The sequence below is a fragment of the Haliotis rufescens genome, unplaced genomic scaffold (assembly GCF_023055435.1).
Source record: "Haliotis rufescens isolate VD_foot unplaced genomic scaffold, xgHalRufe1.0.p SCAF_3, whole genome shotgun sequence".
NCBI classification, from domain to species: Eukaryota; Metazoa; Mollusca; class Gastropoda; order Lepetellida; family Haliotidae; genus Haliotis; species Haliotis rufescens.
The window spans coordinates 21,671,770-21,685,345 of NW_025964001.1; the positions used below are offsets into that span (position 1 = coordinate 21,671,770).

A 13,576-nucleotide genomic window follows, 5' to 3' on the forward strand; every position below is an offset into this window, starting at 1 on the left:
CAGTCTTGATTATTTACATGCTGCCATGTATAGCTCGAGTATTGCTGACACCCACCTACAACAACTAACACACAAAAGTTGTTGATATCAATTAATCTATTTTTGATATTGCAACATGTTTTTTGATGCATTATTCTTGTGTTTGGGTTCCTTCACTCCAAATCTGTTAAATGAAAAAATGTTGCCTAAAACAAATTCGATGATAACCATGTTTATGTGTGAGCGATAGGTTATTGCAGAAGGGGGAATTCTTATTAATAATTTTTTTATTGCTATCTTGAACTTGTGATTTTATCAAATGTTTATGATAAATAAAATAAAAATATTTTTGATATTGCTAATTTGATTAATAGATGTCTACAAATAATAATATGTTTCAGATATCATGAATTTAATTTATTCAATTTGTGAATATTATGAAATTTAAATAAATATTGTTTATTAATTTAAAAAACACATATGTGATAGTAATGGTTATTTATCATCAAATTGATATTCAATGTTTGAACAGTATTATTTTTTAATTCATGTTTTCATATTTTCATTTTAATTTCAGGCACTTTTCCCCTTTTTCATCAAAAGTGTTGATTTTGATTCCTTCAAAGGTGAGTCGTAGATGTAATCATACAAAATGGTTGAAGTAAATTTAGAAGAGCTGGATATCATTAACTGTGTTTTGCCAGTGCTGTGTCACAGCGATATGTTTGTTATTGAACTTCCCCATCACATCACTTGGAAATGTATGCTCACAAATAAATTTACCAAATGTAATTTGTGAGATAAATGGACTTGGTGAAATATGATATCAATAATGAAACATTAACATGGTCGTGTTTTCTTAAGCACGTTAGTGCAAGCTGTTGGCTGTGCAGCTGTGAGCGCACTGTTGTTGTGTGCAGTGTTTGACGCAAATTGTAAAACTGAGTAATTAGGGTGGACAGTGTGAGGTTATTTACTTAAAAAATAATCCATAAGAACAAGTTGCATAATCAATGTGCATCATCCTTGTTAATTCAATCCTTGTCAGGTCAATAGCATCTGTTATTTCACTTCTCGGCTGCACTCGAGTTGATGTTATCATTCAGGGCCCCGTTTCACAAAGCAACCGTAGTGCTATGACTTTTGTAACTCATATACTTTCACATAGACTTAAGACAGTTGTAGCACTAAGATAGTTGTTGTTGAGTTTGATTTTACGCCGCTTTTAGCAATATTCCAGCAATATCACGGCGGGGGACACCAGAAATGGGCTTCACACATTGTACCCATGTTGGGAATCGAACCCGGGTTTTCAGCGTGGCAAGCAAACGCTTTAACCACTAGGCTACCCGACCGCCACTAAGACAGCTTCAGCAGCATTGAAATTCATTTTATCATTCAGCTGGTGTGTCAAATGTCTTGTCAGTCTCAACAGCATTCCAAGAAATATGATCACACTTCCAAGAACATTTTACTTGATGTTATCCTAGGCTAGTTTGACAGAATCACATGTCACTATCACGTATATTTCATTACGCTGCAGCCGTGTGGCATGTCCTGATGGGAAGAAGTACCAGTCCCATTCACTGGTTATTGCCCATGTTTCACCAGTTTATGCACTGATGTCAGCCCGGTGGATGTCCACATGCTATTCTCTCATCAACACCACCAGGGCTTAATGTTAACATGGGGAGTCAAGCACTTAAGTACATGCAGTTGTATGCTGTTTTAGTGTTATGTTGATGGTAAGGTATCCTATCAAGCTTTAGAGCTCCAAGCTGGCACATTCAGTCCATTGTTTGATGGTTGGGGAAATATTGTTTCTGTTTTTTTTCCATGTTAGATCCATTCCTATGTGATAAAAAACCTCTCACCTGTTGTTTAAGATTAAAAATCCCCACCTACTGACCAAGATTTTACACCAAACAATTCTGTGAACCAAGAAATAATAAATGTCCATTCGCGATTAACAGCTTAACATTTAGAGAATAACCAACGAGCTACAAGGAATTACTGATTATCTGTCACGAGTGAGTGAATGGTGTTAAACCCGAGCCTTTGGTCAGGGACTTATTTCAGCTTTCATTCATGAGGGACAGATAAACCGTAATTCTGAGTTTCGATTAGGTTATTCTATATTTTACACATTGACATTTTAAGAGAAAATGAAGAAAAAAAAGTGAAATGAAGCAGCCTATTGTTCAGATAATGATAAGGTAATCAATTCATCTTACACTTTCTTGACAATGAAGCACTGTGATGTCACATAGGTCCAGTTAATGAATCAGAATTGAGAATTGCGAAAATGCACATGTACAAATATCAGAAAGTTATTACGCAAGATCGTTCAACCCTTATGGGCATATGGTACCGGTATATGGGCTGTATATGGGTAATATATCTTCATTCTGTTATGATGGACTACCCTGGACCCATTCATTTGGGACGTCCCCATCTCCATCCCCCTTATGTTTTTTTTTGCATCTTAAAATGGGCTCAAAATGAAGCTATTGTAGGGAATGGGTCCAGGGTAGTTATTATATTAGAATGAAGATATAAGACCCTGGATGATCGAGGATGATTCAATTTTGACCTTTTGAGTTTTATCCATTTGTAAGATGACCTTGTGTCCTCTCCTGCAGCTATCAACGATGCTTGTCTGGTATATGATGGTAAGCTGGTGATTGACGCCTCCTTCCACACCAATGATGTCGCCATCAGAGGTGCTGGCACCATCACCAAGTATCAGCGCCGTTACCATGCCGACCAGTGGACACATGCTAACTTCAACTCTAAAGAAGTTGGTATTGCGGTAAGTTTTGAAACATTCCTATTATACTGTATCATGGTTAGCATGGCGTCCATGCACCACTTTTCTCTGACTAATGGATTTGGAAGTTAAGAAAAACGTACAACTTTATGGATAACAACTTCTGGTTTATTGCATATAGTGACGTTTCAATGTAGATTCCTACACCGCTATCATTCCAGAGATTCCTAAACCAGCTTTGTTAGTGGCCCAGTAGTCAAAAGTATTACAACTGCTTGCAGAGTTATGGCCCTTATTCATGCCAGGATCATCTGCTGATCATGGGTTAGAATCCCAGATGTGACCTTGGTCTGTCAGCTTCATGTGTGATTTTAAGGGGGAAAATGTCTATGACCTATGGACCCAGCCTTAGAAATACATTTTTTGTCAAGACTAGTCCAGAAGACCTTGTTTCAGTAGTCCCCTGAGTTTGTAGGAAGTCCTGCTTGAACAAGACAAAAATGTTTACGTAAGTTTCATTCAGACACAATTTGTAGCAAATTTAAAGTCAAATGAGGACTACCATCATTGGAATTTTACGGGTCCTCAGCACAAGTTGGTAGTCATGGGCTAGCAGACTAGCATTAACTATGAAGGCTGTTGAACCAGTTTGCTCTTTGAGTTACCAAACTGATGGTCTGATAAAAGTCACAAGATTGACATTTCACCGAAATTAATTCATGATTTACAAGCTGAATAGGCTTCTACACCACAAAATGCAAGTAACTTTGTGTACACCCCTGACCTTCCGTCTAGAGTGCATGAGCCCAAGACCATTCAGCTTGTACAATCCCATACACTCCACTAGTTACTCATTGTCTCTCTGAAACTTTGTGTACACCCCTGACCCTCAGTCTAGAGGTGCATGAGCCCAAGACCATTCAGCTTGTACAATCCCATACACTCCACTAGTAACACATGTTACTAATTGTGTCTCTGAAACTTTGTGTACACCCCTGACCTTCAGTCTAGAGGTGCATGAGCCCAAGACCATTCAGCTTGTACAATCCCATAGACTCCACTAGTAACACATGTTACTAATTGTGTCTCTGAAACTTTGTGTACACCCCTGACCTTCAGTCTAGAGGTGCATGAGCCCAAGACCATTCAGCTTGTACAATCCCATAGACTCCACTAGTAACACATGTTACTAATTGTGTCTCTGAACCTAATGGAGGTTGTTCCTCAGTCTGTTCTCCAACTCACCAGATAAAAGCCCTTGGTGTTAAGCATCAGGTTTATCGTCATAACTATTTTCCCTACCTCCTGCCAGGTTGCACACTGTCATCTATAGTGGTTTGTGGGTTGAAAAACATGTCTTGCTTTTACCAGCAACAAACGAAAAACTGATTTATAACTGTTGAGAACAAAGGCTTGGTTGGACTAAACCGTGTTGTGTGGTATGGGTGGGTGAGAAAGGTACGCTGCTTTTTTGTGAGGGGTAGCTGAAGAGTTCTGAGCCTAACTACGAAGGATGTAGAGTACATCCACCATCAAGGAGAGGCTACACAACAGCGAAAGCAGTGGAAACATGCAATGTCTCATCCTCTGAAGAAGGAGGCAAGGTCTGTTCCATCAGCTGGCAAGGTGATGGCTTTGGTTTTGTGGGATTCCAAAGAATCGTCCTGTGGACTACACGCGATTAATGGCCAATGTTATGCTTATCTGCTTTGGCAACTGTGTGAGGATATCAAGGCTAAACTGCATGGACAATTCACTCATTTAATTACATTATACAAAAAAACTGATTAGGAATTAGAGTCCTCAAATACTACAAGTGCACTTGTGAACATGTGCACAGTCAAAATTAGCATAGTTTGATTTCCACCTCTTGAAGAAAGAACTGTTTGGCAAGCATTATGCAAATGATGATGACGTCATTTCTGCAGTGGAGGACATTTTACATCAACCAGGACAACACCAGTAGGGTCAAGGCACTCCAGCATCATTGGCAGAAGTGTGTGGACCTTGGGGACGGATTATTTTGAAAAATATTCATCAACCAGCTCCATCAATGCAGTCCATAAAAACAGGTTGAGAACTTTGGAGGAATATTCCAGCAACATCACTGCGAGAGAACCAGAAAGGGGTTCACACAATGTACCCATGTGGGGATTTGAACCTGGTTCTGTGGCATAAAGAGTGAACGCTTTAACCACTAGGCTACCCCCACCCTAAGGCATATTAAATCCAGGACCTGAGTTTGATGTCACTGTTTACTCATTGATTGGATGCAGATTTCCTGTCAGTGTCAGATCGGATGTCGTGATGTCTACTGTCGCCCCCACCTTGATTGCTTTAATTAATGCACATACCGAGTGAACATGCAATAATAACCACAGCCGAAGTCATGTCATTGGAAAAGCAAATTAATCTTACATTGGGTAGAAGGACTATAAAAGCTGATTACCAGCTATATATTTACTTACGAAAATAAACCTGCCAACCATTGTATCATGCTTATAATAGCCTTTGTGTTTGAAGGAATAATTAACAGACACTTGGCCGTCTGCTCTTGTAAGGCTGTTGGTTACATCAAGGCTGTTGCTAGGCATGGCCGTACGTCTCACTTTGAACCCCCAATGACCTGCAGCTGCAGATGGTAATTAAAGAACCATATCTAATTGTATTGCATGTTCGGGTAATTATGTGTCTCGATTGGATTATTGATCAGGTGTAGGTCATTGTAAACAAGTTTGTTTGTTGGCCAGATATGTCATAAACTGGAACCAAATCCAGTTGGATTGTGTAGACATTTCATGAAAAGAGTTTCACAACCACAATGGATACTTGGGACCTCGTCCATCTGGAGTTGTCACAAGGATATGTTTTTGGGCATGATGATTGCCATTGTTTTTTCTTTGTAAGCTCTATACTTACAACATAACAATGGTGTTCGCTTTACTCTGGCGACACATAAATGAAAACAAAGTGAGAAATAGACCGAGATCTAAGTCTTTATTTGTGTCAACAAAATAACTGAGTATTCCAAGAATGTCCAATGACATGCTATGTACAACAGTGTTATAGTTAGCAGACTGTGATCCTGTTGTGACAAGTGGACATTGCCGTGTGTCAAACAACGCCACTGACCCGTCAAAGACATTACACCAATGGCAAAAACAGAAGGAACAGACATACATTCACATTGTTTTCTAGTATGCGACTTAATCCTCTCATTCAATCCATTATAATTATATTTGGAATTGTAAGATTGATTACCGTATTCACTGTAATAAGTGCCCTGGGCGCTTCTAATTTACTTAGGTGGCGCTTTTTAATATGATGAGTTCATTTGTTTTCAGAGATTGATTGTGTCAAACAATTACATATGGCATATCAGTCAAGTGCAGCATGTATGTATTTATTGAAAACAAGCTCACAAAACATGTATTTATGAACAATCAAACTGTAAAAGTAATCTCCATAGAAAAATATCAATTTTTAATTTTGTGTAAAAAATGAGTGTCAAGAGCAGGAGAGTCTGTCCTACAGACCCTGAAACAAATACAACTGTATATCCAAAATAGCCAGTCTTACAGACCCTGAAACAAATACAACTGTATATCCAAAACAGCCCATGCACTTCTATAATAGCTGGCAAGTCTGGTTTACTGCAGTTTCAATGAAAATGAAAGCACTTCTCTTGGCTCCCTTTGATTATATTTTATCAAGATAATAAAAAAAATTCTTTTTGGTAAAATAGTTTCTTTTCAGAGACTAGTTCTTTATCTAGTAGAAGGAGGGAGAAAGATAAAAATATAGACTAAAAGTAGAACAACTGGCTATGAAGTACTAGAACTTATAGATCACTACTTCATCAGGTTTAACAACTCTTGACCTATACTGAACAACTTCCTGTTGAAGTTAATATAGAAAAGCTGGAGCTATTTCTATGTTTTCACCTCTGGGCAACTGCCTAGAGCCAAGAGTTGGCTGTAAATAAAATTGAATGTTTGCCACTGTAATCACTCATCCTCTAAATGAAGCTTGATGCTGTTTAAGAGTCCCCTGCTCCAGTTAAAAGTCATTACACCCCTTTCAATGGTCAAACTTTTCTTTTCCAGAAAGAAAATTTGAACTTTGTATGTTTTTCTTCATGAATAACATTAATGTTACAAATGTTATATTTGGGATAACACTCTCTTAGTAACGTACAGATTCTCATACTTTTTGGGTTGAGTCCCGTCCAAAAGTATGAGAATCTGTACTTTACTCAGAATGTGTTATCCTAAATATAACATTTGTTACATTTGACCACTTTCTAAATGGCATTTTGTGTTAATAACATTAATATTAATCATAAATAAGAACTCATTCTGTACAGGAAAATATCAGAGCTTAAGTTTGTTGGCGTAATAAGAAATAATACTTCAAGAATTATATCCCAGATTGATAATTTTTTTCGTACATTCAAAAGAGTGGTAATTTGATTAGAAGACTGGAGAAAATTATGTCAATTGCTGTAGCAGACAATTTAGACAAGTCCCAGTCGATATGACTCCCTATAACGTTGCCTATAGATTCAAGCTTCAAGCTGTTACTGACTACATATTGTGCACACTAATTGACTGGTATGCCTTCAGATTAATTTCCTCGTCTGATTGCGTTGTAAGCCTCTAATTAACACACCCTCACAATAACTCAATACAGTTATGAATGTCATAAATGAACAAATACCTTTGAATATGTACATATTTTACATATTTGCTTCAGAACGAAATAACTGTACTAAAAGACAATGTGTCAACACATTTATAAATACTTGTCTATACAAACAAACAAACAAAAAAACAAACATAGGACCTGCCCTGTTTGTGAGCAACATTCTATCATATACACATGTTGGTCAGCTTTATCTGAAATTATGCGTTTGTAATATGGTGGAGATATTCCGGGTCACATATTATGCACATTCATTGAAAATGAACAAGAGGAACATGGGCAGATGACATCATGAATAATTGAAAAGGAAACCGTGTAGTTTCGTTTCGTTTGTTTGTTTTTTAACGTCGCTCTCAGCAATATTCCAGCTATATGACGTCTGCCTGTAAATAATTCCCCATTCCAGTGGTTGATATTGTGAGCAACGATCCACACCATCAGGATACGATGACAAGCTATCAACCAAGCCTGATCGCCCGATCCAATTGGTCTCATTGGTTGGTGGGGACCAATTCTATCCCAGAATCGTCATAGGGAGAGATGTACCTTGTAAGGTTGGAAGGTCTAAATATTCTGTTTATCTTACCTGGCTTTCACCAATATCCTTATAGTTCCTACAAATACAACTGTAGTGACTTTAGTTGATATTTAGTAGTCACAGTATTTGATGTTTGATCATATTTTCAGTACTTTACCATTGTTGACGAAACGGCGCCATTTCTTGTTTCAACATGATCGCGGGTCATGTTCGAATTAATCCCTGAATTTTCATCAGTATTTAACTGACCAGTTCTGGCTCCACAGAAGAAAATTTTCCTGAAGGCGTTCTTGTACTGTGAGTTGCCATGGGCATACAGGAAGGGGTTTAACACGGAGTTAGCATGACTTAACACGATCGCTGCTAGCAGGAAATTGTAAGGGGGCGAACAGGTCATCCCACATATCAATGATAAGGTGTTAGAGATGTGCACAGGCAACCAGCACACAGCGAAGAGTCCGATGACCATGGCAAGAGACTTGGCTGCTTTGATTTCCTTCAGGAACTTCTTGTTCTTCTTCTTTCCCTCTGCTGCCACTTCGAGAGAGGCAATCTGCCTCATCTGCCGCTTGACGATGATGAAGATGTAGATGTAGATTAACATAACAATTATCAGGGGCGTAATCACAAATCCAAAAAAATTAAAATACACCATGTATTTCATGTCAATGACGAATGTGAAACCGCATGTCTGGTAGCCAGTTTGTCCCAAATTCCATCCGAACATCGGAACCAGCCCGACGAGGATGGCGAAAATCCATGTCACAACGAGGGCCATGATGGCACGGGGAACGGTCATCACACGTTGGTACAGGAACGGGTGTTTGATGGCGACAAAGCGTTCAATTGCGACGGCTAAAAGTCCAAAAATTGACACTTGGGTAAAAAGAATTATGACAGAGTTTATGAAGACACATGCGTAGAAGTCCATTTTGAGATTGAGAAAACTGAGGGCAGCACAAGGCGCGACTACAATGCCAACAAGAAGGTCGGCCAGCGCCAAACTAGCGATGAAACAGTTGGTAGTCGTCTGTAGCTTGGGTGTCTTGTAGATAGCGACAAGCACGAGGCCATTGCCTACTACAGATACGAGGCCTATTATAGTCTCAAATGTTATGTACAAGATTGCTTGAGCATCCATTGCGCTGTTAATCACTCATTAGTTTCTTGTAATAGCCATTTCCTGCAAAGAGGATACTTTTCACTTCTTGTTAAACTTTCAGGGTAAAGCTACTTCAGTGGTGACAAACATATATTGCAGTATTAGAAACAGCTATCCCTTTTCCAATTTAGGAATCTGTGCCTATGTAACCATGTGTGCTTAATACATGTATTTGTACATAAAAGTAGAAAGACAAATGTCAATTTCGCCACAGCTGAAATTGACGTGCTAATCCATGATTTGTTAACACATGTGTACACTACACACTCCCAGTTGATCTGCGCTAAGCATCAACATGGCAGTGTTATATGTCCACAGACCACCCTCCTCATTGTCATAATCCCCTACCATCCAATCAAACAACAGGAAATCTTCACTGTGTATGCCCCTCAGTCAGTCAGCCAAGCGATTGACAACATCAAAACAAGCAATTGCTCACTGTCAACAAATGAGTTCACTTTGATTGATTTCAATCTTTAACGAGCCTATTAGAAATATGTTTGATTGGATTTAAAGCTAGCAAACATTCCTTTATGTAAAGTACCAGTAGTGAGTTGATTTCCTTGGTCAGATGATGGCTTGTCAATTTCAAGTGACTTGGCTAATTGGTGCTTGTCAGAGGAAGTGTCGATGCTGCTGGTGTTTGCTCTTGTCCTCAGGGGTTGTGTGTGCGGCACTTGGTCTCACTGTTATGATGAACAAGAGGTACCAAAGAATATTGGCCACCAGTGTGAAATATCTGTTTGGTGTGGTCAGTGTTTTTCTCTGTTTGGAGTCTTGTCTCTGGCAGTATCAGGAACAGTTGTCCAGCTTGAAGCATCACTGAAGTCCTTCTGAAATACATAGTCAGGCATTGTTTAGTTTGCAAAGTGGTACAAGGAATATCTAGTTCTAATCAGTGTGTTAATATTGGGAGTATGAGGATAAACTTTATGTGGTAGATTATTTGTTGTACTTAGGTTTGTGTACATGTTAAGTCAGTGATTTTGTTCATTACTTATCATTAATGTTTTAATGAGTAATATTGGCAATGGATATTAAAGATGAATGGTTTCTTTAAAAGGAAAAGTTTTGATGTTTTTGTCATGCTCCCTGCCCTGTAGCAGTTATTTGCTGGTCCAAACATTGTAATTAGTGCCATGCCTGAAACTGAGATATTTTATTAAAGTAATAATCTTACGGTAGATTGATTTACACATAAAATTTAACAGAGCTTCAGATAAGCTGCGTATCTGCGTGAAATACGCATCAGAAATGCAGAAATACGCAGTAAAATATAATCCAAGCGTATCAAATATCAGCAACTTATTTTGAAATTATAAACGGGCATTCCGTCAACCTTGCCAAACTCCACGATGACAGTTACATCATGATCATTTGCCATCACACTTTCGTGTGGAAGTATCGTGGTATTTTTGAGTCCTATAAAGCTCTCAAACCCACACGACGCCAGTTTGCAGGGACTAGATGAATAGTGTTTTTAAATATTTAACTTAATACCCACATGTGTAAAAACTAGTGGGTAACAGAAATTTGAATACGCAGATAGAATTACTGATACCCAATGATTTCAAAATGCATGGGTAAAATACCCACAACACCAAAAGCTTATCTGGAGCTCTGTTTAATATAGCAAATAAACAAAATTGTGTTTGAATGTGACTTTAATCTAATTAGGTAGGACTGTCAATTAGCTGAGCCTTGAACGTCCCCCTTAAACCAAGTTATACAAAATTATCCTTAAGGCTGAAACTTTAGGTGTTGTAAGATTTTGGTTTGTAATTTAGTGAAGCTTATTAAAGCTGATAAGTTACTGGGAACAAAATAAAGCCCCACTGCTGCATTGTTGAGAACAGTAGGTTGACTTCAGCAAAGGTTTTTGGAGCACTAACATTGTATACATTTTATATTTACATTTTTAAAATAGGTAATATAGGTAATAGACCATGGGTAATACAGAATAGTCTGTTTGAAATTTGGAATTATGGATAATCTGCCCCTCCTGAATACTGAGGTAAAAAAATTTTGGGGATAGGACATTTAGGCTAGAAGTAGGCATCCACGTAGGCATCCACGTAGGCACCAAGTGTGCTCCTCTTCTGGTTGATCTGTTTCTTTGTGCATAGGAATCGGAATTTCTGTTTGGATTGGCATACAAGGTAATTGGGTCAAGAAGTCTAACTTAAGCTTCAGGTTTATTGATGATCTGATATTGTTCAATAATGGTCAAATAACTACTTCCCTTCCACTGATTTACCACCTGAACTAGAAATATAGGTGACCAGTGAGACTGCCTCATCTGTTTCATATTTAGATCTATGCATACAGATACAAAATGACAAAACAAACTATTCACAAGACTGTATGACACGAGGGATGACTTCAATATTCAATGCAATTCCCTATCTTGACTTGTATCATATGTTCCCATGCTTTTGTCAGGGGAACAATTTACTTGCATTTGCATGTGTTTGTGATGGGTGCCACTGGTGGAGAAGGATATGCTCACCTTTTTGCGAACAGCTGATATCACTGTTTGATAGTGATTCAGAAACATGTGCTAATAAAATAGTCAGAATCTTAAATTGAACTGTGCTTTTAGTAGAAATTTCTTATGATTAGGAATTTTTTTTGTTGCTTTTTTTTAACCGTTGTTAATGGGCCTAATGTAAATAAAATCCTTTTTACTTTGACTTGACACTGTATATAATTTCCCATCTTTCCCATGTGAATGAACATCATAAATGAGGAATTATGAAAAACATTATTTCCTGTTTGAAATTAAGCATGGAAGTCCTTGTCATAATCCGTATGTTAAAACTTTACACTTTGTAGCTCAGGGGGTCTCTAATTTCAAATAATATTACAGTATACCCTAAGAACCCCCAAATTTCATTGATTCTTATAATAATAATATGTCATATTTTTGCAATGATATGACGAATTCCCAACGAGATTCATTAAACTACATCTTAGTGGGTCCAATGTCTTGTATGCCTAACATTAGCGTCAATCCACTGTCAATTGGTGAGACGGCCATTCCAGTCTCCACTTCCTGGTAAAGATCTGGGTGTGTACCTGACCTGTCAATGGGGAAGCAAGTATATGAGCTCTGCATATGCTGATATTACCATATCAGGACTATTGGAAGCACACGTCCTCTACTGACTTAGGATTCCACAGCACCACTCATGCAATGCCTATCTGTCCCGGATAGACTACTGCACCAGTTTGCTTCCAAACATCTTCCAAGAGCTTATCAGTCGCCTCCAGCAGATACAAAATACTGCTGCATGTATTGTAACTAACGCACCAAGTTTGCCAATATATCTCTTGTATTAAAAGTCTCAATGGTTACCTATCAGAGCATGAGTGGACTTCAAGATCATGTCGCTCACCTACCAACTCATTCTCAGTTGTTGCTCGAAAAACCTCCCATGGTTTTACATGAGATATAATTATATACAATTTTCAATACATACAAAATGGCAGCATTTACAGGTATAATGAAAATAGAATAAGTAGATACTAATTAATTTTAGCTACTTATTGTATTATACCGATGATTAAGGAATTTAAAGAAACTTTAGATCTCTTACACCGTTAGTGGTCAAAGGTGTCTTAAATTGAAACTAATTTGGAAATTGAAGATATTTTTTTGTTTAAGAGATCATATCACAGTTGGAAAGAAGCCCAACACCTGAATAAAAATTCAAACTCATCTCCCACAGCAACTGAATTACAGAGTTGGCATAGGCAGTCTTCCCTGGGAATGTACAACGGTTTCAACGGGTCATCTATTGTTAGTAGTTACTGAAATATTGATTTTGAAAGTAATAGATGTTTTTCAAATGAAGCTTGATTCTTTTGGTACTTGTAATCCGATTCTTTAGAGCTTGTTTCAATTGTGGATTTCCAATTTTGTAGAATTGAAATCAATATATATATTTTTTAAACGTTGGGGCCAGCCATAGCTTGGAGCATTTCGATGGGTTTTAAAATACATATGGTAGACGGCAGTTATCTTATAATTCTATATAAGCTCTAACCATGGGATATTCTAAACTTCTTCATGGATAGTAAACGTGGCGTTTGTAAAGTATTTTGGATGGTTTAGGATTAACATCAAGCAGCAAGCTTATGACAAAAGGAAATAACACATTTATAAACGTTAATACCAGGCGGTTCCCAATTCACCTAGCAACATAAAGTTGGGGGTTGCGTTTTTCAATTCAGTAGCTAATTTAATTTCTTTTAGATGGACCCTTTTTATATATAAATTCTCATATTCCCAAATATCGACAACATATAAATAGGGATGACAACTGCATCAAATGCAGATTGAAGGAAATCTCATGGTAAAGTTCTGATAAGACTTCTTGAGTAGGATTAACATGAGATTTGACTGCTTGTATAAAACATC

At 37.8% G+C, this 13,576-nt stretch overlaps 2 protein-coding genes across 4 annotated transcripts in view; one reads left to right on the forward strand and one right to left on the reverse strand.

Moving 5' to 3' along the window:
- LOC124146452 (cilia- and flagella-associated protein 61-like) overlaps positions 1-13,576 on the forward strand; it is a 96,810-nt gene that overhangs the window by 39,085 nt on the left and 44,149 nt on the right. For both annotated transcript variants that reach the window (XM_048403902.1, XM_048403903.1), the window contains exons 23-24: positions 557-605; positions 2,622-2,791. In XM_048403902.1, the coding sequence (XP_048259859.1) occupies positions 557-605; positions 2,622-2,791 (219 nt within the window). The remainder of the gene's footprint in view (positions 1-556; positions 606-2,621; positions 2,792-13,576) is intronic.
- Positions 5,731-13,576, reverse strand: part of LOC124146453 (adenosine receptor A3-like) — a 30,764-nt gene continuing 22,918 nt past the window's right edge. For both annotated transcript variants that reach the window (XM_046516742.2, XM_046516744.2), the window contains exon 2: positions 5,731-9,986. In XM_046516742.2, the coding sequence (XP_046372698.1) occupies positions 8,137-9,132 (996 nt within the window). In that variant the 5' untranslated portion in view covers positions 9,133-9,986 and the 3' untranslated portion in view covers positions 5,731-8,136. The remainder of the gene's footprint in view (positions 9,987-13,576) is intronic.